Raw genomic sequence first — 26,491 nt, forward strand, 5'->3', positions numbered from 1 at the left:
TTAATTTCTGATTCCGTGATTTCTATCAATATATTGGTTTTTGGATAAGATAAGAATTTCATCAGCAAACTATCATCTTTCCTGGTTGTACAAAATGTGTCAAAAAGAACATCTTTCAAACATGACAAATTAAATTTTATTTATCATATGCCTACGCACAAATCAATCATGATATAAAAATTATAATAACGTCAAAATGGTGTTAAAATGGCTGCAAAATGATTATTAAAAGTGGCTTTAAAATTATCTGAACGCCATTTTGAATTTTGACGCCATCGTTGACTTTTTGTTCTGCAATGGTTGCATGGGTGTTAAGAAATTTATTTACAACTTCAGGTGACTTCGATCAAATTCCGGTTAACTTAATTATCAGATAATATCAGATAATACTCATTATTATTTTATCTATATTTAATATATAGAAAGAAAGAGAGATTAGATTACAAAATTATATTATTCGTAGAAACTTTGCGACAAGCTATTCTTTCCACTTCAATTAATCATTAATCTGAATAAAAGTTAATGAGAATTTATCGTAGAAGTTTTCATATGCTTTCTCCTTTACTTAATTAATCATTATAAAAGCAATTGTATAAAAAATGACAATACCGCTTATTCTATTTTTTTTTAAATATTTTTTTCTCTTAAAAGTGATAATATACGTCGTAATTATTTTAGGAAAAAATGTGTCAGGTTGATAAAAGGATTAATTAATCTTGTAGAGATTCAGTGAGTAACTTTTCCAAGAATTTACAAGATTGATTCTATTGTGTCCCCCCCCTCTTCTCCGTTCATTCTCTTAATTAATGCCCAAATGAACTATCCGCGATTAAATTATCTTAAAAATAAATACAATATATATTTCTGACATTTTTAAGTATAAATATCCATTTTTTAACATCTTTAACCGCGGCATCTCAGGCAATTTGTACAACTCAATTGTAAAAAAAGAATAAGTTGCTTTTGGAGAGCTAGCATCCCGACATTGGTCACACGTTCAACAGACCAAGCCGCTCAGTAGCAGTCGAACGTGCGTGGCTCTTACTTTTAGAACCAACCAATCAACGCAGAGTGTTGATAAGACGAACTCAACAGTTGTGTCTGCTGAACGCGGCCATTCTCGACTTTTTTGCGAATCTTCGACAAGAAGTTTTTTTTTCGATTTTGATTTCTCGTTCGATTTTCCATCGCGCTGTGGCGCTGACTGCTGACATGGGCACGAGCGCTCTCTACCGGAAGCGGTCGGAATTGAGGCGATGACAAGCAGTCGACGGTCAACACTCCGGTAAAAATGGCGCTCGCCGAGGTTTGCGGTATCAACTCCGCCGTCGATTTCGGATATTCGCGAGAAAAGGACAAGATCGCCGGCGAGGTCGAGGCGTACACCAGAAATTTCACTAACAACCTCCAACTGGCGGTGCCGCCGTTCGTCAACGTAAGGGCTTAATAACGATCGTAACCCAAATTTGCAGCATCATGCAAATCGCACTTCGCAACGCGCAAATTACGGTTTACAATTTGTCAAATTAACGTAGACTATTGTTATCACGTCGCAGCAGCTGCTAATAACGATACTAATAACGATAATAATTGAATTCTTTGAATGTCTTCTACGATTCTTTTCAAGTACACAATCAAGTATTTTTAGGTTATTCTTGTATGAAATTAGGACAATAGTTATTCTTTAAATTAATAGCACACGCCAAACACTTTGCAGAATTATATTTCATATATTATATAAAATATTCCTATGTTAAAATCTAAAAAAATGACCTTTTAATTTAAATAGTTTTAATCCTTTACACGTATTTCTTTTTACACTATAGCCAGCTGAAACTCTTGGTCGTATAGCTCGAGGCACCGACGAGACCGGAAAGAATCTGAAGATCAAGTTCGATCATGGAACTACAACCTTGGGCTTTCGATATCAGGGCGGGATTATCCTGGCGGTGGATTCGCGTGCGACAGGAGGACAGTTTATTGGTAAAACTCATTATATATTTGCGCGATAAATTACACAGGTTATACGGGATGAAAACTGATTGACTTTTACCTTGTCCCTTAGGTTCGCAAACCATGAAGAAGATAGTGGAGATAAATGACTATCTTCTTGGCACTCTGGCCGGTGGTGCCGCGGATTGCGTCTACTGGGATCGAGTTTTAGCAAGGCAGTGCCGCATGTACGAGCTCAGAAACAGAGAGCGCATCTCCATCGCGGCAGCGAGTAAACTCCTGTCGAACATGATTTATAATTTCAAAGGAATGGGATTGAGTATTGGTGAGATATCAGATTCAAAATTTACATTATACAGAATTTAGTCGTGGGATATATGCAAGAGTTCGTACATGTAATCCTTTCGTAGGTATGATGCTGGCTGGATGGGACAAGCGTGGTCCCGGACTTTACTACGTCGATTCCGAGGGCACTCGTACTCCGGGAAAGGTTTTCAGCGTAGGCTCCGGATCAGTGTTCGCGTTCGGTGTTCTGGATTCCGGTTACCGGTGGGATTTAACTGACGAACAGGCATACGAACTTGGAAGAAGATCGATCTACCACGCCACACACAGAGACGCCTATTCCGGCGGTATCGTAAGAGGTCGGTTATAAAATGATGAGAGGTATATTGCGTAGTATAATTTTGTACGATATCGCAATAACTTAACATACATTTTATTTTACAGTATATCACATGAAATCGACTGGCTGGGTGCATATCTCAGACGAGGATTCCAAGGACTTGCATTACGCGTACCGCGAAGAGAAAAAATTGGCAGAGCCAAGCACCTCCTCCTAGATTTAATTATTAAATATGCATTGTACGCGTGTGCAGATTAATCGTTTACACAATAAAACGGAATGATTTCTATCCGTGTAATTTATGATAAATCGTAAACTCAACGCTTTCTTATTGAACTATTAAACAATTTTATCAAATGTGCAATGTAACGTCAATTTGTTCATAATCGTGACAATACGTAATATCTGGCATAAACATTAACCACTATTTGGCTTTCTTTCAATTTTTAATCCAAGTTACTCAAGTATCTAAAGTTTCGCAGCAGACGTTAAGAGTAAAGGACAACTTTCCAGAACTTATTAGTAATTATCATCAGATACATATTTTATCATAAAAATATAAAGAAATCGAATATGTAAATTTCTGAAGTTTTTAATTTAAAAAAATCAATTAGATACGTAATTATATATTATAAACTAATATGTTAACACCGGTTAACACGTAGATTGTCGTAGAACATTATTGTCGCCACCGTGCGTATATTCGAGACGAGGCACCGGGGGCACACACCGCGAGAGAAAGTATAAACACAGCATGTGTGTGGAAACCCTACCCCCTCCCCTCCCATTGCTACGTCTTTTCGTAGAGCGCGACGCAGTACCGGCAATACGCGCACGAAGGCGTCAGGCAGGAATTGGATGCCGCGCTATCATCGCCACTGGGACTGGATCGGCGAGGGAGAGACTCGGAGAGAGCAGGGAGAGTCAGTGCGTGTTGGCACAGCATATTGCGAGTATTGCGACGGGAAATTCGACCGTGGCTCCGGATCGACGCGAGAACGACGGGATGTCGAGCGGCACGGACGAGTGCAGGCTGAAGGGCGGTCATCCCCCGGCAGGTTAGCGATTCCCACACGTCCGCGTTTTTCCGTCGCGCGGGAAGACGGGGTTAGAGCCGCGTTTATTCCGCGGCTCTCATGGCGCGTTGACCGTTGACGTGCCACCTGTCGATCGCGATTCGATTTCCAAGGTCGGGCTATCCGCTCCCGTGCCCACATCCCGTGCTCGACATCTAATGCCGCGCCGCGCGTCTCTCGCGCGACTTCTGTCTCTTTTTTTCAGTTAAGGCGGGCGGCATGAGGATAACGCAGCACAAGACGCCGAAGGACGAGCGCGAGACAAAGCCCAGCAAGGATGTTGAGGAGAGCAAGCCGTCGAGCAGGTGATGTAGACCGAGATCTCGATCCCGACGTCGCAAAAATCTCACCCGTCCCTCAACGGATTTGGCGATCACCGGCTTCCCGCTTCCCGCGGCGTCGAAAACAAAGGCGGCTCGCCGCGTAGGGTCGGATTCAAGAGGGACGGGGGACGCGGGGCGCGACGGAAAGATTTAACGACATCCACAGAATTGATTTGGCAATCCAATATTAAGATCAATATGTGATTTAATTCTGATATTCCGAGGAAACATTTTAGTATTATGAGAATAGAGATGCGAGTCCATTTTACGGTTGTTATCAATTTTTACTGTCTGCCACTTAAATAACGGTAAAAAATATTGATAGCATCGATTTTTTCTTCTACATAAATCTTTCTCTTTAATCAATAGTCCTGACAATCAACTAGATATTACTGTCAATCGACTGTCAAATCAACCGTCTGAAACGATTGATAAATGACACGTAATTTCTTCTACAATGGCGATCTTTTATTGCCTCTTCTTTGGAGCTACATATTGCTAACATTTCTAATGACATGCATAATTATTCCCCTGGGCCTCCGCAATCACAGAAGCCTGCCCAGGTATACATCCGGCTTGCGGGGGTATCAGACATATGGCAACGTCGTCGGTTCTTTCTTTTTTGTATTCTTATATACGAAGCGAAAGAATTGCAAGGCATAAAATATTTGCACAACTTGGCCGATTATTCCATTCTTGCGCGACGTCAATTTTGACGATAAGTTATGATTATCGGCGCTTCGCACTTACATAACACAATGTTGCGCAATCGAAAATTTAAACGGTACAATTGAAAAAACATTTACACGGAAGGAGTTAAAATTATGGAGCGCACGAAGATTAATATATCGACGACTAGGCGTCGGAAACCATTAGTGCATGCTATTATCCTTTTACGCCTGATGCGTAATAAACAATAGCTAATGCTCCGACGAGCCTAATCACGCCGTGCAAAATCCCAATAAAATTCCTCGGAGCTTGTAATGATAAATAAAAATGATTTTCTTCCATTTCCGCGTTGAAAAACATGTAACATATGTTCTTGAGATCACTTTCTAAATCGAAAACTTTTGAAGAATTAATCCACTGTTCGTATCAGTAACTGAATATCGTATCAGTAATGTATATATCAGAAATGTTTACTTAACAAAACACGTATATCTTTATTCGTCGTACTAAATCATCACAATTATCTGCAATACATCAATATAACGGTATTGCACGCGACAAGAAATCGATAAGATAAATGATCGCCAATCTTTTCCTCCAGATATAAATATAATACAATTGCAAGAATATATTGGTTGTTCTAAAATCATTTTTAATTGTCATTAACATTTTCGAGTGCGCCTTTTATACGTTACTTTCAAGGTGTTGTCGTACGTAGGAAAAATGAGAAAAGTAATTCTGACGTTTGCAGTCCGCCGAAGACGATAATGATCAGCGGTGCCCCGGCCAAAGGAAACGCCGATTTTCCACCGGAAGCGGTGCAGCACTTCCACGAGAAGCCCACACCGACGCACGACGCACGACCGGCGCACTCTTCGCGTCCTATCATTATTCAGCAGCCCAGAAAGTGAGCCGTACTTTGCATCGTGCTAGTGGACTTTGGCCTACAGAGTCACCCGTTGAGTTTACGAGAAAAAAAAAGAAGATTATATAATTATACAAATATATATATATATGGGAGATAGGTATATATTACATACGTAAGCGTACTTAAAAGTTTTTAAAAGGGTTAAAATTGAAGAGTTTTGACTTCGCGCGGCAGCATTTTGCGCACCGCGCGATCCTCGATCCTTCAACCGACGAATAATATCGAGATCTTTTTTCTAACAAAATACACGGAAATTGTGAAATTCAGAGAAAGAAAGCCAGAACTAAATTGCAATTGCGAAAGCTACAAGATGTTAGCGAGTTGGGTCCATCCATTTCTGAGGATGAAGAACGGGCAGGACCCGCGTAACCAATCGGTTAAAGGATCGGGAAAACTCGATTTCTCGTACGCTCTGAAACATTAGATTACCTCGCGAGAGATACTATATATTGTTGTTAAAAACAAGAGAAAAAGAAAGTTTATTTTTGACGCCACGAGATCCCTCGTATCGGCATTTAAGATTCCACGTACGGACCGTTTGCGAGTACGTTCTTCGACTCGTTATCAAACGTTTTATCTTTGCCTTATCGTTCCTTTTATACTAGACACGTTTGCCATGATTACATTATTACGATTAAGTATTGCTGTAACATGGTTACACGATACTATTACTATTTTGGGGACCAGTACGTACTGCGACTCATGACGAAACTTTCGCATTTAGTTGCATTCTCAGCCTTCAGTCGTTTTATTTTTCTTTTTGTATCTGTCCGAACTATAATATAGAAATCAGGGACTGAATTGACACTTCGTCAACGTGACTTAACGTTAACGTAAGTTAGCGTGTAAATGTCGAGCGAGATTCATAGTTGGCGACAGTTTGTATAACATTTCAGAGGGAATAAATATTCATATATGTACAGAACTCGTGAATAGTGTAATTATTTCCATGTTTCGAAATTACTGTAAACTAAACTTAAATAACTTAAAGTCGGATTATTTTGGCTGTAAATTGATATTAATGTAGCCGAATAAATAATAATAAATATTGATAATCATTGATTGACTTAATATATATATTGTTTTATAATAAAATTTTTATTCAGCATATATAATAAATTAATAAGAAAAAAACTCAATAAAGAGCCGTTAACAGTGTACAGATATCTAAATTAACATGGCAGGAGTGAAGCTAACAGCTCAATGATATTCAATGATGTTAGTCTTCCTAAAATCCACAATATAGGATTAGAAAACGCTATTGACTTTTCTCGGATACACTTTGTTGCTCTATGTAACCTCGCATGGTTCCCGAAATACTCTGCACACCGTTGGTCACATGGGTCGGAGTCTCCGACAGGAATTTCATGCTTGCTATGACTCCCTTGTTCCATGATGATTTGATAGAGTTGGAGAGGTCACTGGTGCTTGGCAACGGTGGTAACTATACGTGACAATTTAATAATCTCCTTTTCTTAAATGAATCTAATCAAAATGTTGAAACGTGGAATTCGTATAAAAGTAGAGCTTGAATACTGTTGTACGTAAATTAAAAATATAACTGCTTGAGTGTTGATATTAGCAAAATAGAGTTCACACATACATTATTCTACAGTACTTATGATTAGATCTTAATGTTGGATACGTTAACATTTAATGAAAAATAAAGGTTTGGCTCTGAGGATGCTAAAATGCCGTTTATCAGTTTGAACAGAACCGTCAGAACCCACCTCGTTGATCACTTCCTTAGGGATATTGTCTTTAACGTAAGGCGCGATGGTATTGTAGAGTCTCCCGTACAACTGCACGCTGTCCTCGGACTTGGACCACAGGCCCTGCTGAACGCTGTAGTAAACGAAACCGCCTACGACGGTGGCCTTGACGGCGAACCTGCGGGACATAACCTCTCGTCACGATTCGATTTCGACTCGCGGAACAGTGCAGCATGCGAATACCGTGACAGCGTGTCCTCTCTATTCCTCAACGAATGTACTAACCGCACGATGCCCATTATTCAGTCAGAAATTACTTCGCCAAGGGTGGATTCAATCCAAAACACTCCAGTCACATCCGCCGTCTGTCACAGTGTCACAGTCTGTCGAGGCTTACATAAAGCCCGCCGTTTTTAGCAGAAGCAGAGAGAAGAGATCGAGAAACCTGAGAGAAGCCATCCTGTGAGCTGTGGGCCGTGGGCCATCGCCGATGCGCCGCCTGAGAAAGTGCAACTCAACTACGTCGTTTCGCTCGGTAACCGCACATGGTTTGCGTCCGTGCTAATGGTTCGTGTCCGAACTAGCCAGCTAGAGGCCTAATTCTACAAACGCGCGCGGTATGATATTCCTTGATATCTACTGAATGGACCTGCACTGCACCCTCATTTTGTAACATCAAGTTGTAGAATTTTTATACGAAGCAAATATTGTTAAAAACGAGTGTAGTACTACGAGTGTGCCGTTGACTTTAGAATATTTTAGCTATGTTTTATCATCTGCACTCAAAATGAGATAGACAGGTGATATGACGTTGGAGAGAAAAAGAGAGAAGATGAAAAGTACATACATACACAACACTTTGATAAGTATCATCGCGATTCGCGATGGCGGCATGCGGCATGGCCTGCCGATGATTGGTATCATCCCAATTTCGCCTTTTTTCTATTACTTAAAACCTTTTCTATTGAATTAACGATTTCTATTAAAATACGGTTTAGATTGTAGAAGTGATGGTGGGATACTTGATGGCGTTGAATTGTTTGTCTTAATCTCAAAGCTCTGGATTTACAATGTCGTCGACAGAATACGCGGAGCTGAAGGTACCAAAAGCGTAATTTTACTTTACAAAAGGATGATAGGATAAAGTGAAAGTATATCTTTTTGTTATTGCAGCGTATCGATGAGTTATTACAATGTGGGATATGCTATGAGTACATGGACACTAGTGTAATAACATCCTGCTCTCACAGTTGTGAGTAATTTTATAAAGGAAACACTATTACCTGTTGCACACACATATATCCTATATCTCATAATTTTAGATTGTTCCTTGTGCATTAGAAAGTATCTGCATTACAAGACCCAATGTCCAATTTGTTCCGAGGAAACTTACGAGAAAGATCTGAGGAAGAACAAGCTCTTGGATGAGATTATCATTCATTATTTAAATTTTAAAGAGAAACACGACAAGAAATCTCACGATGAAAAATTATTGACTGCGAATAATGATAACTCTGAAATTGTGTGCTCCACGAGCAATTTTGAATGTAAGAAAGAAGATGTTCTTAATGCAATCGAGGTATCACATAAAAGTTGTGATAGTCCAACACTCGCGGCTGGTAATACCACACCTCGTGGACGAAAGGATTATCAGCAAGATGTATCCACTCCTAGCACCAGTACAGATCTTAGAATACCTTCAATGTTTACGCCGAAGAGTAGAAAAAGTTTTCTAAAGGAAGGAGAACGTCGGGTAGTTACGTGTCCTGTATGCAAAGTGGAAGTGCCCCAATGTAATATAAATAGGCATTTGGATGATTGTTTAAAAAGGGAGAATACAAAGGATCAACCGAAAAAGTAAGCATCATCTTGTATTATTCTCTCAAGCTTTTAAAGAAAATTACTGTGTGATCTGCATTGGAATATTCTAATATTTTTTTTCTTTAAATACATGCTTATTTCCAGAAGCGAACCAAAACGTAAACCACTGCCAAAGTTAGTGTTAAGTTTAATGAAGGATAGTGTCATACGAAAGAGACTGAAGGAATTAGGCTTGTCGTCTCAAGGAGATAGAAAAACATTAGAGAGTAGATTGCAGAAGTACACGGTGCTTTATAACGCAGAATGTGATAAAACACATCCTAGAACTGTTCCGGAATTAATTAAGCAATGTGAAGAAGAAGAGAATTTGGAGAAGAAAGTACAGAAACCATCAAATGTAAATACATTATATTATACATATCAATTCTGGACATTTAATCTTAAAAATTTTTTCTAGATTTCAATATATTAAATTTTTACAGAGATTAAATGTCAATAGAAATACAGACCATAATGTTATAGAACAACGGAGAAAGAAGTATCGTAAGTATTCTCAAATTACTTGAGTAGTTGGAATATAAATATTATGAACTTTCTTATTTTTCTTCTTATTTTTAGTGGCTACGAATAAAGATAGTTTTGACAAATTAATTGCAAGAGTTAAACATGACGACAGTTCACAAAAAGTATCTGTTAGGCGCAATATATTAGATAAAGAAAATTCTGATATTTCACATAATGATCGTGTTACGGAAAACGATTCGACTGTTAAAGATGCTCAGAAAACTGATTTTTTGCTACTGAATTCTGCCAATTATATCGAGGATTCGGATTCGAACATATCTTGCCCTTTGCAAACGTATGTTAGCGATAATCCCATGGATTTTCTAACTGTAGAATTAGCTTCCTCGTCTAACGATTCCATCGATCAATGTGCTTCCAATCATGATATCTCAAACCATCTAAATAAAACTAGTCCGGATTTATTTAATTCTACTATAAAAACAGAAAATATAGAGATCGAGAAACTACCTTTTGAAAGTATTTTAACACATGAAGAAATAACTTTTAATAATCGATCAAAACAGTGTAATGTTTTGGAGAATAAAATGGATATTGACAACAAGAGATCAGTTTCTGAACTAACCGAAATAGAAACAGAAAATGGAGAACAAACTAAATTATTTAAGAAGCGTAAAAGTGACACGATGTATAGCTCGGATAAATGTGTTACATATTCTGAGCCTAGAGATATATGGCAGAAAGAATTACACAATGAAGATGTAGATTCAATTACAAAAGATATCGAGCATATTGACGAAGACAGTGACAGTGATATTGATATTCAGGAAGATTATGGTAAAAATAATTCCTAATATATAAGAAAATTTAAATAAAAATCATTTTTCTTTTTAGTTGTCCCTCTATTAGAACGATTGAAATCCTCATGAAAGAATTTTGATTTTTATAGAGAGATTAAAGCACGAGCAATTAAATAAAGCGATGGAGTATGCTTCTGGCAGCACAAAATCCGAAAAAGAAAACATGAAGGCATTGAACAAAGATCTAACAACTTGGACTCCTCGGAAACGCGAACGCGAAATGGCATTTGTGTTAAGCGATGAAGAAAATATTGCAGATAGGACGATAAATGCTAGGAAATCACCTCGGCTTGGGCTTAGCGAAGTTAAAGGATTTAACAATGAAAACTTCGGCGAAACTGCGCGGGATGGAGAAAAATCACAAAGTGAGAAGGAGCAGTCGCAGGTAATTCGAACGAATAATATACGTAATTTTCCGAGAAAATCTGTTAGACTGAGAAATAAAATGAGTAACGAAGAAAAGAAAATTAAAAGAAAAAATTGACAACATAAGTTGAATTATAGAATTAAAATAACTGAATCCTAGAAATAAATCATTTTATATATTTTGTTGAGCATTATAAAAATAAGACATATTAGACTAAAGTAAGTAATCTTTTGCATATTCAATTGTTGTATATATTTTTGTATCCATAGTGCCTTTGATATAAAACAGAAATACATAATATTTATTTTTTAAGGCATTATGAGAATCAAAATTATTTGTGAACAAATAAAAATAAAAAAACCATTATATTACATGTTGTTACTAAATGTCATTCTGCTTTCTTATGTGCAGTATATTTTATAATTTTGTACAGTAATATATTATTATTCGCTTTTTCTAAGAAATTTCAAGATTATTTGATGTACTTTTTTTAAATATTGTAATATATTTTGCACAATTTTGATTATATAAATATTTACATTTTTTATGTTAATTACGACTTAATTGATTAGAAAATTTAATAAAATTGAATAAAAATTGAAGAAAAATGCCTGAGAACTCGACGTATTTGCAATATTTCCTATCCACATATGTATTTTGTTGTCATTCCAATGTGTTGATAGGAAAAGTACCGAAGCCGTTATCAAAGAAACAATTTTATTGAATATATATACATATTATACTATACCAAACAGGAAAGAGGGATTAAACGATAAAACGATCGGAATAACTTTCGATAAAACTTACATATCTTGAATGTATATTCATAGATACTAACAATAATTTAATAAGCTTAACGTAATGTCAAAATATAACTGCTCGTTTCTAACAATTGGTTATACAGTAAAATACTCGTCTTTGATATTACACAACTTTGATATTAATACAACTTTGGTATCGATTTATACAATTGTACAGTTAACTTTATATACATGCCGTGCAATTCACACGATAAACTCGTCTAAGTTCGTAGATTTACAGCGCTAACGTTCTAAACGGAACGACTATCACATTCATTACATATTGTTCTCGTCTAATTCTTACTTAACGTTATTGCACTGTTATAGATTGTTAAACTTCATATCGTGCCGACACCTCTTTCCTCGTTTGCACGCGAGGTGCGTCATTACCATAGGAACGAAAATTTCTCTACGGCTCGGGAAGCGTCGTCGATGTAACAATGTAAATGTAACTTGTTCGTGCTTACTTTAACAAGCTTCTGCCTCTAGCTTCCGTATTCAGCGTTTTATGGAGCATTTACCGTTTAATAGAATGATCATTTCTCTTGCGATCTTTTGACATTACACGATTAAGGATATACATACATAAGATTAGGAGAAATACACGTTTTCAGGCATAAAATATCTTTTTCCTTAAACAGATTCGCGCAGTCACTATTTCGCTGTGGTATGGCATCACGCGAGGTAGTTACTCGAACGTTGATACATCCCTCATGTATACGCTACAAGCAATTCTAACTTTTATCCCGTGCGTAGTTATCTGCCGATCTTCTTGGGGAAGATCGAAATATTAGAGATGCGTGAGACATTATCTTACAAGCAGTAGTCACAATTCATTTATCGTCAAATTCATCAGCGACTCATTTACGACTCACTCGTTTCTGGCGCTTACGATAGATTGTCTTTTGATTCGCTAAGAGACCAGAGATAGTAGCCTCAAAGAAGTTAGGTATTAATACGGCGAAAAGACTGTGTTTTCGCCGCAAAGAAGGCCAATTGTCTCCTACTACTTACGTTATAGTTAAGTTTATTACTTTATTTATAAATTTATTTGATCAGTTAAACAGTTAAAGAGAAATTCCTGAAAATAGATTATCTCTTTCGCTTGAGTAATGAAACTTCATCGAGTTTCCTTTATCACACGCTTTAATTGCGAATATTTATTATTGTAAATTCCCATCTAATCACGAATGGACGAAGTTAAAGCCAAAATGTTAATTACCTGCCTCACGATAAATTTATATTTTACGTGAGATATTTACTTCTCGCGCGTGGCGGCGCGGGGCGAGTAAAATTAATTAATCCACATTTTTTATTCGTATGAATTCGTGGTAATAGACGTCAAGCTCTTTCGATAAAGTTACACTTTCTGGAATAAAAATACAGTATTTACACGATACATGTTTTTAGCGTAGCTCTATTTTCGAAGGAATCGGAAGAGGAACTGCTAGCGTCTTCGGAAAAATATAAATCCAATTTTAATTTTAATTTTAAGTTGAACCATTTTAAGTGTATGTCAGGGAAAAATAAAATTATATATTATTAGCGTCAAGCTCACTTATAGATACTTCCACTATTTAATTTCTATCCTTCGCGTAGAATTCTGTATTTCTCTCTTTTTTTTTAGATAAGTATTATGGTGGAATATGTATGATTTACAAAGATATGTTAAGATATATACTGCAAGCTCCCAAGTAAGGTTTTTCTTTTCACGCTCGTGAACGTATTTAAAAGAATATTTTTTACAGCTATGTACACAACATATATCGTAGTTTCATAAAAAAGATCAAGATTGTTTTCCCGATGGATAATCGATAATTGCGTTCCGCGACTAAGCCGATCACGTCTCGTTTTGAAATATCGTTTCTCTCTAATCGTATTTTGATTGATCCATTTTGATTCTCGAATTCGATTTCGTTGCGAGGAATACGCATTAATCATAAGAGAATGTCACTTGTCGTGAATATCACCGCAAACTATCGGGAATACTATTAACGAACGCCGATAATTGGAGATCGAAGAGATTCGAACTTACGGGAGAGCACTTCGATTATTCTATAATTAATGCGCAATCTGTCACGTCGGCATGTCGAATGTTCTTTTTGGGATAAATCGCGTTGTCATTCGCTCACGTTCCAGCAGAACTGCAATCGTAAATAAGATTGATTTGCGGATTACGTTACGAGATTGATTGATTGCGCGCGAAATCCGGGACCGAGAATTCAATGCGATGCCTCAGGACATCCTAATCACGTCTCCGGCATTTAGTTCCCTTTCGGCAGAATCCCGCAAGAACGAGTGACTCCTTATCTCCGCACATTCGTCGGGGGATGTTATCTGGATGGCATCTGCGAATATTTCTCGACGGCAGTCTTTTGTAATCGACCGAGTCGAAGACGACTCTTTTTTTGCGGTCGAAGGCGAAAAGCACTGTCTTTTACAGAGCGAAATTATCTTGCGAAGATGCTGCTTCGTGAACGATCTTCGCCGTTGACAGTAGCGGGTTTACTCTTTCTTCCGACGTCGAAGATCCGCCAATTCATGACACCTCTTATTGTACTTTCTTTTTTTTATATAATCTCTATCTATTTCTTTTAATAATTACTACTTATTTCTACTACCTCTCATTATCTAAAACTTAATGAACGTATTATTGAAGGAAATCAGCGTGTTTTTTCTTGGCCAAACTTTCTTTACGCTGGACTCGCGTCTAAACCAAACTCGCCATTGCTCGTTGATAAGGAACAATATATCAATCAGATCGTCTCTCTTTCCGTTTTTCTACTTCGATCACGCACTAGACTAGTGTCACGTTATATTATTCCGTTTGGATTTCCTCATCACCGTGATGCCTATCGAGCCGCGTATCTTGCGCAACAGATCTATTATATCAGCTGTTGACATGTGTTCCACGCTCTCCTCGTTAACCTGAGGAAAGAAAAAAGACGATTTTTTAAATTTTAAAATAAAACAGCCCCAAGTCCATGTTAATCCTTTTAACTTGTGATCGAAGTTGTGAGCCATAGATAATTAATATTATTTTATCGCCAAAATATATTTAATTCAATAATGATCGTGAAATCTACGCTCTATAAAGGGAAGATGTGAAGAAGTGGAGGATAAGCTTGACGTCCAAGACTCACCATCAGTAATACATCACCCTGCCTAAGTCTGCCATCCTTGGCCGCGACACTGTCAGGATGCACGACTGATATCACCGTACGATTTCCTTCCGGCTGCAAACTGAAGCCCAGCCGGCTGTTCCACCCACGCGTCAGCTCCACCATGAACACCTACAACAACGAGAATGGATTGCGCAACATTGCGACGCGACATCGATAATCACGTGTTCCAATGGTAAAAACAATCAAGCAACAAAGCGAACAAAGCGTTTGTCGGATATTAAATTGAATTTTTGCATTTCAACATCATTTCAAGATTATCGCGGGGATCACTTATTGCGAAATGAGGATCTCGCAAGATCTATTGAATCCGAAACTAGATAACGGAAGCTTGATGTCGAGGGACCAACCTCGCTGCCTTGTACAAGGTCTTCGATAGGAGCGACCGAATCCGTGGTGTCTCTTCCGGCCCCTTCCTGGTTGTGCTCGGTGCCTTGATCCACCTCATCGTTTGGAGCGAACATCACACCCTTCCACTTCAATAGCCCCTTGCTACCGCCCGGGTCGTCCGTTCCCAGGATCTTTCCTGCGTGACGCGACCGAGTTCATCGGGTTAGAAATAACGTCAATTGACACCCGCGAATGCTTCGTTACTTTCGCAACGATGTGACCGTTATCTTATCGGTCTCTCCCTCTAACGCGCTGATTTGGTTTCGACGATAGTGGCGTAAAGTAGACAGCGCGTATATTCGCGCGATTAAAATTGATTCTAGCAACAATTGTAGAGAGCTCATTTTTTCAATTAATGAAAATGAAGCTTTTATAGACTTATATATTAATGAGCTTATATATATTATATATAATAGCTTTAATATATTTAATATAACACATAATATATATGTACCTCTATGTGAATTAAATAAATATTTAAAAATAAGCTCTTTAATATTAATTTATGTTTATAAGCTTATAAATTATAAATAGATAAGGTAACCACCTCTCAAATAATCATATTAATTATATGAACTCTAAGATTTATATGAAGCATTAAATAAAGATTACATAAGTATTAAGAATTAAAAAAAAGACGGCTGAAGATATTTAATGTAAAAAACAAACTAATCAACAAGATACATCATTAATCAATCTAAGTTTGATTCTATTAATCTACCCAATCTCTCGGACGGGCAAAACGAGCAACAAAACGCGGTATAAAATAATTACCCGGAATGTCCTGATCGCTCGAGTGTGTGACCTTGCTCTTGGTTCCAGCCGGGTCGCTGCCGGCGCTGCCGCAGGCTGGATTAGCGCTCTGATAAGCTGGATTCTTGTAGCTGAAGGCGACGGTGCTGGTGCTGCTGGTAGACGAGAGCACCGGCGGCATCGAAGCCGGCTCGGACGGCATATCGTTGTCGTGCTCGTCGCTCGACAACACCGTCACGCTCCTGTCGTCGTCGTAGCTCGGCTCGGCCAGTCGACCGCGCTCCGCCTCGGCGAGGATCACCTCGTCATCCCCGGGATATTCGCCGTCTGAGTCGACGCTGCAAAATTGGAAATGCGGCTTACCCTGCGGCGCCGACAAATCGAGGAAGCGAGGCCTGGCCGCTGCATTGTTCGACACTGACTTCGACTCGTCCTCGTCGTCGTCGTCGTCGTTGTCGTCGTAGATGTCGTAAAGCGGTGGCGGATCGATTATGTCGGTCGCAGGTGTGTTCGCCTGGGAATTGGTGATTTGCGTCCTGACGGAGCACTGGTCCGAGTCTGACGTGGTCTCCGCTTGGCTACCCGTCGACGATGTCGTTTGCATGTCGCGCAACTTGCTCTCGGGAGTTTCTGTGGCAGGGAGAACACTTGTCGTGAAGAGATTTTGTCACGAAGAGACTCGCCGCGAAATCCTATCAGGATTGCCCAAATCCCCCGCGACTCAAGATAATTCCGAGAGACAGCTCGGCGCTGAATGTTCTGTCGTCGCTTTAACATTATCGGAAACTTCTGAAGTAACAACTGATGTTCGTTAAGCCTTCCAATTTTGTACATACCAATCAACCAATCCTCCCAACAGAGTTTCAAGTGTTCGAAAGAGAATTTATATAGAATTGATAAATTTTCATCATCTCGTTGATCGCTCTTAATTACTTTTTATCTTAAATTACTTTACATTTTCTCAGCTTTATCAGTCCATTTGCTTCTTCGCGTGTCTGTGCATGCTGTTAATTAATTATTTACCTTGATCGGTTTCGGCAGTGGGAGTACGCGTGCCGAGTCGACGTAGTCTTCGGGGCGAGTTGCACGACGCACCAGGTGATTGTTGCTTGCAGTTACTAGACCCACTTGATGTACCGGGTGACAGCTTCCGGACCGCCAAGTCACACAGCATATCCACAGCTTCTTGTCTATTGGAAAATCACATGGAATATAATGAAAACTACAACTCATTATATAAAAGACCATAAACGGCGTGTCTTAGCTGGAAATGATCATGTTAGCAAACAACGTAAAATATGAAACGCAAGCGTCCGCAGTCTTTTATCAATAATATTTTCTGTTGTCATAAAAGAATAAATTGATTCGGTTACGTTACTGAAGAAGTGGATTGCGCGTAATGTATATAAAAGAATAAAGAAATATCCACAATAGATAGAATCATATCAGATTTGCTATTAAATATTCTTTTATAGGTCAACGTATAAACAAGAATCAAATAGAGAATGAATATATAGCAACAAAACTGAGACCTTTATCTGTTTTTCTTAATATTTATTTATATATATGTTTAAAATAATTGTATTATATATTATATTTCATCTGCCTACAGACATTCTGATTTTATCGATTTTCCTTTTATTGCATATTTTACTCCAATATATTAACACATCCATATTTTAATATCTAATGATTTTTATTTATCAATTACTTTAATATTCTTAAATTTCAGAATATATCATTCTGCAAATGCGATTACTCGTTAATAATTTCCTAATTTGCAAATTGTTTTCTCGAAAACAAAGTTTCGCGCGAAAAAAATTCAATTTACATTTCCGATGTATTCTTTCATCTAAAATCAATGATTTTTCGATTATAATATTATCAGTTGTAGCACATATTCTGTATAAATACATATGACATGATGAATGATTTAATATCTGTTACCTCAAACTCGTACGTGGCGGACGAAGAGGATGATCGGGTTCGGTGGGCGAGAGCGCCGAGACCGGGGTCTGCGCCAGATCTCGATACAGCCGCAGCTTCACCGTCGGTCCACATTGTCGCAACAGCTGGACCGCTTCCTCGTGGCTCATCGGCGACAACGGTGCTCCGTCCACCGCGACGATCTTATCACCCGGCCGGATTCTGCCGTCACTCAAAGCCGGTTCTCGGACCAGTGCACGCACGTAGTGACCCAGGGCACTGCTGTCCGCCTTCCTCAAAGTGAAACCAAGGCTGCCGGCAACTTTTGTCATCTCGATGTCAAACTCCTGCAAACGTAAGTTGTGTTTGCCTTTATCTAATATTATCTTAAACATACATATATTATATAATAATGATAATAATTGGAGAATATATTAATTCTTTGTCGATTAATTTTTTTATGTTAGTAGAAAACTGTATTAAGATATATAGTATTTAATTTTTATTTTCGCATTTGACATACGAAAATCGCTTATTCTTGATTTATGTCAAGTAATCGCAGACTGTCATCAAATACTTCAATATTCCTTTGATAACACAATCCAACGTCAAAAATGCTAAAAAATATATTTTTATAACTGCGTAAAAAATATACATATTTATCGGGATGCATGTATGAATTCCGCACGTGCGGAATAGATCTGACCGCACGTTTTACACATATGTTTCTCTTTAGAGCTGCAGCACGCAACGTATATATGTAATATGTACGTTATTGTTTATGAGTATTACTTCAAGGATCGATATTAAAGTTTTCTCAGGAGAATCGAATATTGGAATTAATATGTAATGTGTACATGAGAGGTATATTTCAAGCTTATCGCTTTATTTAATCACGTAGTGAGTACTGCAGTTCGAAGGAGAATCACGCCACGGCAATAAATTAAGTTTCAGAGCAAAAATGAGTCTCCATAAATAAAATTTATTTTAGACAATCTGTAATTTGCATTAGTATTTTTTATCATTATTCAAAGTGGACCCATTAAACCAATCATTTATTTAGTTCATTGTACTATATGTCTCTCCGGGGATAGCTCTTTGGAGCCAAGTTCGCACGTGAATAATTATTTGTCTATACATTACCGTGAGGAATTAAACACTGTAATTATTATTTCTATCATCAAATACGGATATTATTCCTTCATAATATTCATAACATTCATAATTAATATTCAAAATTAATAATCTCTCTTTGTTAAAATTTATATTTATTATCCATATTTATACATATTATTAACGAATAACACCCATAGACCACAACATTGATAAAATTTGCCTGGAATTAAACTCTATTAATAATAATAATAAAATTATCAAATTAATAGAGAGGTCCACGTTCATTATAAGCTAAACAATGTAAGAAGGTCAACGGCCAATTTACGCAAAATAAGTTGTTTAAAATAAAATCTAGTTTATTTACAATGGTCTATTAAAATAATTATTTTTAGGAATAATATACGCGATCGATGATAAAATAATTTTGCCTATATATGAAACCATAGTATTTTACATTTGTCTACAGAATTATTTAGACTCTAGACAAAAATAAAGGACTAAATTCTCTTTAGATTTTATTGAATCGTTCGATATTTCTTATCCATTTATTTATTCATCCTAAGAAACGATGGCGCGACAACTGTGTATACTATATTCATGGAGCGTTTAAGTGGAGCATTACTTACACCGCAGGGCTCGATCTGCAGGGGCGGCAGAGGGTTAAGTAAACGTAACGGCGGCGGCGGCTCTCGCCTTGCCGGGGGTGGCGGCGGTGCACCGGGTGGCGTGACATTACTCTCTCCTGGAAGCCGGCACACCACCAGCTCGATCGTGCTGGGCGTCGTACGCAGAACTTCGAGAGCCTCCTGCAACAAGTAGCATCGAAATAAGATTATGCGCGGGCTCTGCCGTAACACAAAGATAATACTCGCAAAGTCACCGCCCCGGCGACGGCGTCATCTTTTTTAAAGACGTTATATGGTTTCCGGTGGTTCGAAAAGCCAGAGCAGGCCGTATTCTGGTGGTTTACAACAGAAATGAAACGGAATGACGATGGCCTTCGAGAAGAGAAACTTGGTGATATCTATGTATTAGGTGCGCTGAAATACGTGGTACAACCTAGGGGTTTTATAGCTGAAAATAAATCAAAAGTCCTTCTCTCGAAAAAGAATTTCTCGACAAAAATTCATTTTATCATTTCGATTTATTTTCAGCCGTATAGAATCATTCTCTTCCTGGTTATACGGTCATGTATTTCTTCCTACCCTGTACGTAAGAAATAAATAACAGATACATTTAGGAAGACTTGCTTTGATGTTGTTTGATATTTCTTTACCGATAAGATTCTTGAAACTTCAAGGAGTTGTTTTTACATCTTCCTTTCGCAATTTGTTATCATGAATGTTCCGTATTTCACGACGTACTTAAAAATCATATTTCTACGTCACGATATAAATTTAAAATTGCTGCTTCTTAATTTCTCATCAAATTTACATTTGACGAGCAGCGAGCGTACGATTTTTTTTTACCTCGCAACGACTACGGTCGAACGCGGTTGCAACCATTTCCCGACTGGGTGTCCTGTAGCAAAGCGGAGCAATCGAGTTAAGATAAAGTCAACGTTTTAACGTCTTCCGTAGTCGCGGAGAACGTACGAGAGTCACAGGAGCGTGCGAGTTTATGACGCGAGCATACGCGTTTGCGTACTGGCAAGGAGGAGGCAGTATTGCTTTTATCCTCGTGGGACAAGCTGCCAAGTAAACGCAAGATAACGTCTATCCCTCTCGCCGGGGCTCGCGGGCGTAGCTGCATTAATATGCTAATCCAATGCAAATCTTCGCGAGAGCCGCGAGAAGAGCGCAAGGCTGAGGCCGCCAGTCGAGAACGTAGCAATCATTACTATACCGAGTACGTAGAATATGTAACGGTGTGCGTATGTGCGCTTTACTGCGCTGATCTGATATCAGTAGAATTTGTTCAGTGTGTTACTTCTTCTTCGAAAGCAGACATTGCTATTCGTGTTATCAGCAAAATATTTATAATTTTTATAAGAATTAGTGTAATTAGATTTAAATCGGCTGAATCAAAAGAAAATATATATAGTTTTTATTTATAATAATTTATTTTAGTTAAATATTTTTTATTTAGCGCATATTTTTGATATTATTTATACTATGTTACATAAATAAAAAAATATTAGAAAATAATATATTTTTCCACGTTAATATAAAGCTATATCAATCGGTTTTATGTAATATCTCATTTTGCGAATGAACTTTATCAACTCAGCATTTGCGATATTTATGAAATTATCGTTATACGTAGTTCGCAAACTAAGTTTTCATTTATTAATTCGATGCATTCGTAGTTAAGTTCGCCGTTCCGTTTCCGCCTGTCATTGATTTTCAATCAGTGGTTAATTGATTACTCACGTAATTGGTGAGGCCAGTTAGCGGGATCCCATTGGCAGCCAGCAATATGTCACCAGTTTGAAGTTTGTTGGACAAGGCAGCGGGTTGTTGAGGAAAGAGTCTTTTCACCCTGACGGGCCCCGCGGTGCCGCCACCGGAAACGCTCAGGCCGAGGCCGCGACTACTTTTCTGTAGCGTCACTCGGAATGTGCTCTCTGAAAATTATTTAAACATTTTTGCCGTGCTTTTAAGTATTTAAGTAAATGCTTGGATATGCACATATCTCGCTGAGAATATTTCGCGTATCTGTTTCACTGATCCAGCTATATTTCACGAACTAGACGTGTAAAACGCAAGTTAAATACAATTTTCTAAAAACTGAAACTTGTGACTGACTTAATTTTCATCCGCTACGGTCCGTGATAAATTTACTAATTTTTTAAATAACGGACACACTTGTTATGAAAAGATAAATAAGATAAACGCGACTACACATCATAGTTTCGTGCGATGTAACGATATCGATTATAATTGAACACGGGCAAAGAATAGACCTTGCGTCTAATTGAAATTCTGATTTCTCGGAATTGCGTCCGGGGGGGTGTTGGGTAATTCATCGTTCCCGCTGGAGTGACGTATGGTCTAATATCTGATAGCAGAGCTACAATATAGGAACAATTACTTTCTGTCGCGATGTTCCGTGCAACGCTGCGGTGCACTGCGTGCATATTTCAACCGCTGCAGCAGCTTTCGCGGGATGCAACCGCTGTCGGTCATAATTTTCGTGGCACTCACTCGGAGGACATGTTTCTGAAATGTGTATAAACACGCGTGCGCGCGCGCGCGCGCGTTCTCCAACGTAGTTGGCATCGCACATCGTCGAAATTCGCTGACAATCACAGCGATCGCACGAGAGAGATTGTTTGATTTTAGGAACTTTGATTTTATGTAACTATGCCACGTAACTATATCCAACTATGCTGTTTGCGTTGCGCTGACGCTTAAAGCTGAAGTGTTACAAAGCGAAACGTTGTGCCACTTAGCGCCAATTAAAATGCCGCGGCGACTACAGCAAACCTAATGCAGAATTCAATTCATTAAAAATTCGAAGCGGCATAAAGTTAATGCAACAAATTTGCGATTGAAAGGGGTTAATGACGTTTGATTCCAGAGTTCTCGCTTTGCAGATCATTAAATGCGGAATAAATCTATATTCATCCCTTGTTATATCTCTTATCATACAAAATGTATTAATGTTTAAATTTATAGTTTAAATGAAAAGTAAATTGTTCCACACACACACACACGCACACGCACACGCACACACACACACACACGCACACACATATGTTATTTTATATATACGCGATTATACATTTATTAATTTTTTACGTAATATATCTACATCGCATTATAATCAAGATTTATTTTATTAACATATAATAAAATATAACAAATAAGAAATCGCTGATATACACGTTTAATAGAATAAAACAAAGTGATCGGTTTTGTTTTATGGGACCCCATAAAAGGCTCGTTTACGCAATTCGAATCTTTTTTATGTGGAAATTAATGCGAAACGACTTCCAGTTCGGGATGACCTACCGCTACCGGATATTGACCCAATTCAGTTGACATATCGTGCGTATTGTTCACTTTGTTCACTTTGCTCGCTATTCAAATCGGAGCCTCTCCCGCGCTCCCTATCTTGCGGAGGGGTAATTTACGTTTGCCGCGTTATTGTCTAGAGTCACATAGTGTCACTCTTTTCGAGAGATAGCGAGAGAGAGAGAGAGGGGGGGGAGGTCATTGTTGGAATCGCTTTGAAATTGCAGGGCTCACGTTCAATAGATTCCTCGATCATTTGCTAAACGCCTCCCGAAATTGGACGGGCAATTCGACGAATCCGAGAATGACGATTTTCCTATGTCACTCTGTGTCACGTGCGTATGTACATTGTTCCACCGTGCACACGACTATTACAATTAAGATCACAGTTGCTGATAGAGCGGTTGCACTTTGGAAACTATACTAGCCGAAGAGCGATAATTTCTGTGCTTCCGTGCATTCTAAAAGTGATTACGGTTTAACTTTAGTAAGCAAACTACAATGATAAATTCTTTTATATCATCGTGCATTAAAAGTGAGTATATCTGAAAGTACATTAATGAAAAGACAAGCATGTATCTTATAATTATTATAAAAATTAATGTATATACGTGCGTGTGCGCGCGCACAAATTTCACTAAATTATCAGTTAATTTAACGATACATCTTCGTTAACAAATATATTATTTATAATATACCTCATTACAATTATGCTATTCAAATTATATAATTAACTCTCAATTATTAATCAATCTGGTACCACAAGCAATCTCTCCGGCATTAATTAATCATATAGCTGCTAAAATGTCATTATTCTCTATTCACATACATATCTCGCGATTCTCGCGTAACTCTCTCGTATGCTTTCAAGAAGCAACTAGAGATATCAACTGGCTGTTAATTAATCAAGACTGTCGGTAAGACTCGCGACGCTAAATGAAGCGGCGTAACGTGTGTTCCAACGCGTCTCTAGTTGCCACCGCCAATCATGACGGTTTATCTCGCGATGCAACTGGGAATAAATGCAATGTTCGGTGCATCCGTACTTTACGTCACGTGAGGTGTACCGCACCGCAAATACGCGAACCACCTCCGGTGATTTCGCGTCTCCCTCCGGTCTACTGAAATAAATGCGGAACGTTGAGGAGAAGACGTGCATATCACTTCGCGTGGATCAGACGCGTCCCTCGAGCCGCGGCTAACTCAACCCCCCAAGTCCACATGGATCCTCGGTGTCGTCCTACATCCGCAGACAGTAAAAACCATCCGATTAAGGAAACAATCAGTTATACGCGAGGGCGGACGGCCGTTTAATTAAGGCTACGTCGGCGTTTAGGTTGGTCAGCAGATTGTAACGGGCGGACTCGTGAAAGAGGATGCGCCTCTCCGGGGGGGAAGGGGGAACGGGAGGTACGTACAAACGACACGACCCAACACGTATGCAACGTCCGTTATGGAATCCATTACGAGATAGCAGAATGCCGCCCGCGCTCTCTGCGATGAAGATACCGATATTTACGGCTCTAACGAACTCGCTACTGAAGTATATTCGCCGTTACGTTGGCGCGAGGATTATCGCCCGGCGGAGTTGGAGGCTCCCTTTAGGAATCGCTCCTAACGTAGCATAGATAATTCTCCAAATTGCGTAATGGTAAGTTATTTCTGTTCGAAAAGAAGCAAGTTGGCGTCTGTGAAGAAAAGACGATGCGCTCCCTTTTACCTCTTAATAAACGCTTCAATGTAATAACTGTTAACTATGGAGCATATTGCAATTTATACTGCGAGGAAGATGCATCTAATAATGGGAACTTAATGATATTGTTGCTGATTTAATAGTAAGAGAAAGAATAAGACATTTTTATATTTCTCTTTCTTTTATATTTCATTCGATATCCGGGAGTTCGCATAGACAATTTTTAATGTTTATACCGAAATGTAATTAAAATCGTGAGAAGAGAGCGACGGTTGGCCGTAAAATGGGGCCTTCAAAGAGCGCGATAGAGCGTGCAGACGAGACGAAATGTTGTACAGAAGTACGAGTGTTTCAATAGCCCGGTGGTACCGGTCTTTAATGCCGGCTTCGTTAGTTGCAGATTGCCTGTGACACATTTTTCCTCTTTTACCCGTCGTCCCCCCCGTCACTCTTGGTTTTTCTCGTCATCGACATTCTAGTCCGAGGTTGCAGCTTTTCATCAGCGAAAAATGCGCCGTCTAATGGCGAGCGCGGCCACTCCGGAGCAAGAACTCTAATGTCGTTAGATGGCCGAACAAATACGCACTTAACGAGCGACGTGTGTGACGATGTAAACCGGCTCGTTATGCCAATTTTAATATCTTCAGCGCGAAGTTTCTTGTCGCCGACGGCTGTTTGCAATTTCACGTAATTTTGTAATTTGTAATTCAATAATTACGCGTTGTTAGATGTTTTTGTGGTAATCTCTCGGGAGAGATGAGCTCTTCTTGTAGCTAATTCATCCACAGCGTAAATTTAACCGTCTATACATATGTATATAATTAAAGTTTTATATAATGCAAATCTAATGAAATTTTTAGCACAAAAGTTTCGCTTAAGAAAACAACATAATATTTTAGTTTTAATATGATTTGTGTGACGCGGAAACGATATATTATTTTGACTTTTAATAAGATTTGCAATAAACTCGTGGACGCAGTGCATAGGGCAGTATGAACTTCAAGTTATACAAAGATGAATTAAGTAATCTTGTGCGAGAAAACGAAGGATAGCCGGCAAAGGGAGCGGCGGAATGCAATTCCAGTTCTAGAATTTCTGACAGGCCGATATTTCAACTATTTGGAAGGGTAGTATCTGCAGGCCATTACTTTTCCACGTACTGCTACGGCCGGGCCGTAAGATACCTCGATAAAGACGAGACCATTATCTCCGAGGCTCCCTACATTCAATTTACCGCCACGGTTACTGTTATCGTCGACTACACGCCGCGAATTCGTAATTATTGGAATTAGTAGCCTCGTCGCGTGAGATTTTTTACACCGTGTTTGCAAGTACTCTAATTTATATAGATGCTGAAAAATCCGAGTTATCGTAGAATTCGATGTCTCCATAAGAGAAAAATATGAGTTCTTTATGCGCAATAAACATATTTGTAAAAAATTAGTTATAAAGATTAAACGTTAATTCTTTCATTGATTCGTGCTTCTAAATCTTTCTTAAAAGAAGCAAATTTAATTAACGGTCGTATATGTGGAGCAGTAATTCGCGTTGAGGGAGTGTACGACTTGCCAAGAATTCTAATGATTACGTACAAAACCTTGTTGGAAAACAGTCGGATTTGAGAGAGTGGACTAGAAATATCTCTGTAAAATTTACGATTCATAAAAGGATGATAGGCGAATAAGCGGTTGGCGAGCATTTAGCTCCCCCGTGGCCGGACGAATTTTGGAGTATCATTTATGAATCAGGACGAAGCATAGCCGGCCAATTTTTATTTAAATTATGCAACCGCGATTTTTCGGTTACGTTTCTCGCG

The 26,491-nt window shown here is 38.6% G+C and overlaps 5 protein-coding genes and 1 long non-coding RNA gene across 9 annotated transcripts in view; 4 read left to right on the forward strand and 2 right to left on the reverse strand.

Annotated features, from left to right (window-relative positions):
• The first annotated feature begins 1,251 nt into the window (after nucleotides 1-1,251).
• On the forward strand, nucleotides 1,252-2,867 carry Prosbeta5 (Proteasome beta5 subunit). The gene is made up of 5 exons (XM_077418430.1): nucleotides 1,252-1,435; nucleotides 1,827-1,983; nucleotides 2,066-2,278; nucleotides 2,364-2,597; nucleotides 2,683-2,867. The coding sequence occupies exons 1-5, from the start codon at nucleotides 1,292-1,294 to the stop codon at nucleotides 2,793-2,795; spliced, it is 861 nt and encodes a 286-aa protein (XP_077274556.1). The 5' UTR covers nucleotides 1,252-1,291; the 3' UTR covers nucleotides 2,796-2,867.
• A 518-nt stretch (nucleotides 2,868-3,385) lies between these two features.
• On the forward strand, nucleotides 3,386-6,499 carry LOC143904109 (death-associated protein 1). The gene is made up of 3 exons (XM_077418432.1): nucleotides 3,386-3,636; nucleotides 3,860-3,959; nucleotides 5,398-6,499. The coding sequence occupies exons 1-3, from the start codon at nucleotides 3,585-3,587 to the stop codon at nucleotides 5,555-5,557; spliced, it is 312 nt and encodes a 103-aa protein (XP_077274558.1). The 5' UTR covers nucleotides 3,386-3,584; the 3' UTR covers nucleotides 5,558-6,499.
• LOC143904112 (MICOS complex subunit MIC13 homolog QIL1) lies at nucleotides 6,071-7,729 on the reverse strand. Of its 2 annotated transcripts, none has more exons than XM_077418436.1 (3): nucleotides 7,572-7,729; nucleotides 7,305-7,464; nucleotides 6,071-7,018 (listed from the first exon to the last, which is right to left on the reverse strand). In XM_077418436.1, exons 1-3 carry the CDS (start codon nucleotides 7,583-7,585, stop codon nucleotides 6,833-6,835), a joined length of 360 nt encoding a protein of 119 aa, XP_077274562.1. In that variant the 5' UTR covers nucleotides 7,586-7,729; the 3' UTR covers nucleotides 6,071-6,832. The 2 variants fall into 2 exon arrangements, with proteins under 2 accessions (XP_077274562.1, XP_077274561.1); XM_077418435.1 differs by having other exon boundaries at nucleotides 7,530-7,692.
• Nucleotides 7,730-7,941: 212 nt separating this feature from the next.
• On the forward strand, nucleotides 7,942-16,188 carry LOC143904095 (uncharacterized). Of its 3 annotated transcripts, none has more exons than XM_077418409.1 (8): nucleotides 7,942-8,386; nucleotides 8,460-8,538; nucleotides 8,609-9,143; nucleotides 9,252-9,504; nucleotides 9,590-9,650; nucleotides 9,726-10,466; nucleotides 10,579-10,874; nucleotides 16,051-16,188. In XM_077418409.1, the coding sequence occupies exons 1-8, from the start codon at nucleotides 8,357-8,359 to the stop codon at nucleotides 16,084-16,086; spliced, it is 2,031 nt and encodes a 676-aa protein (XP_077274535.1). In that variant the 5' UTR covers nucleotides 7,942-8,356; the 3' UTR covers nucleotides 16,087-16,188. The 3 variants fall into 3 exon arrangements, with proteins under 3 accessions (XP_077274535.1, XP_077274534.1, XP_077274532.1); XM_077418408.1 differs by lacking the exon at nucleotides 16,051-16,188 and adding an exon at nucleotides 14,754-14,893; XM_077418406.1 differs by lacking the exon at nucleotides 16,051-16,188 and having other exon boundaries at nucleotides 7,946-8,203; nucleotides 8,285-8,386; nucleotides 10,579-11,227.
• The window catches only part of LOC143904089 (uncharacterized), a 102,215-nt gene continuing 87,280 nt past the window's right edge, over nucleotides 11,557-26,491 (reverse strand). Inside the window, exons 5-12 of the mRNA XM_077418375.1 lie at nucleotides 21,396-21,589; nucleotides 19,650-19,829; nucleotides 17,929-18,254; nucleotides 17,005-17,171; nucleotides 16,003-16,611; nucleotides 15,189-15,364; nucleotides 14,800-14,949; nucleotides 11,557-14,584 (exon numbers count right to left, since the gene is read on the reverse strand). Coding sequence (XP_077274501.1) covers nucleotides 14,465-14,584; nucleotides 14,800-14,949; nucleotides 15,189-15,364; nucleotides 16,003-16,611; nucleotides 17,005-17,171; nucleotides 17,929-18,254; nucleotides 19,650-19,829; nucleotides 21,396-21,589 — 1,922 coding nt within the window. The 3' untranslated portion in view covers nucleotides 11,557-14,464. The remainder of the gene's footprint in view (nucleotides 14,585-14,799; nucleotides 14,950-15,188; nucleotides 15,365-16,002; nucleotides 16,612-17,004; nucleotides 17,172-17,928; nucleotides 18,255-19,649; nucleotides 19,830-21,395; nucleotides 21,590-26,491) is intronic.
• Nucleotides 18,122-20,262, forward strand: LOC143904118 (uncharacterized). The gene is made up of 2 exons (XR_013258854.1): nucleotides 18,122-18,262; nucleotides 19,657-20,262. It is a non-coding gene; the product is annotated as an uncharacterized LOC143904118 (long non-coding RNA).

Source organism: Temnothorax americanus, unplaced genomic scaffold (assembly GCF_048541705.1).
Source record: "Temnothorax americanus isolate GAGA-0224 unplaced genomic scaffold, ASM4854170v1 Scaffold5, whole genome shotgun sequence".
In the NCBI taxonomy this organism is placed as follows: domain Eukaryota; kingdom Metazoa; phylum Arthropoda; class Insecta; order Hymenoptera; family Formicidae; genus Temnothorax; species Temnothorax americanus.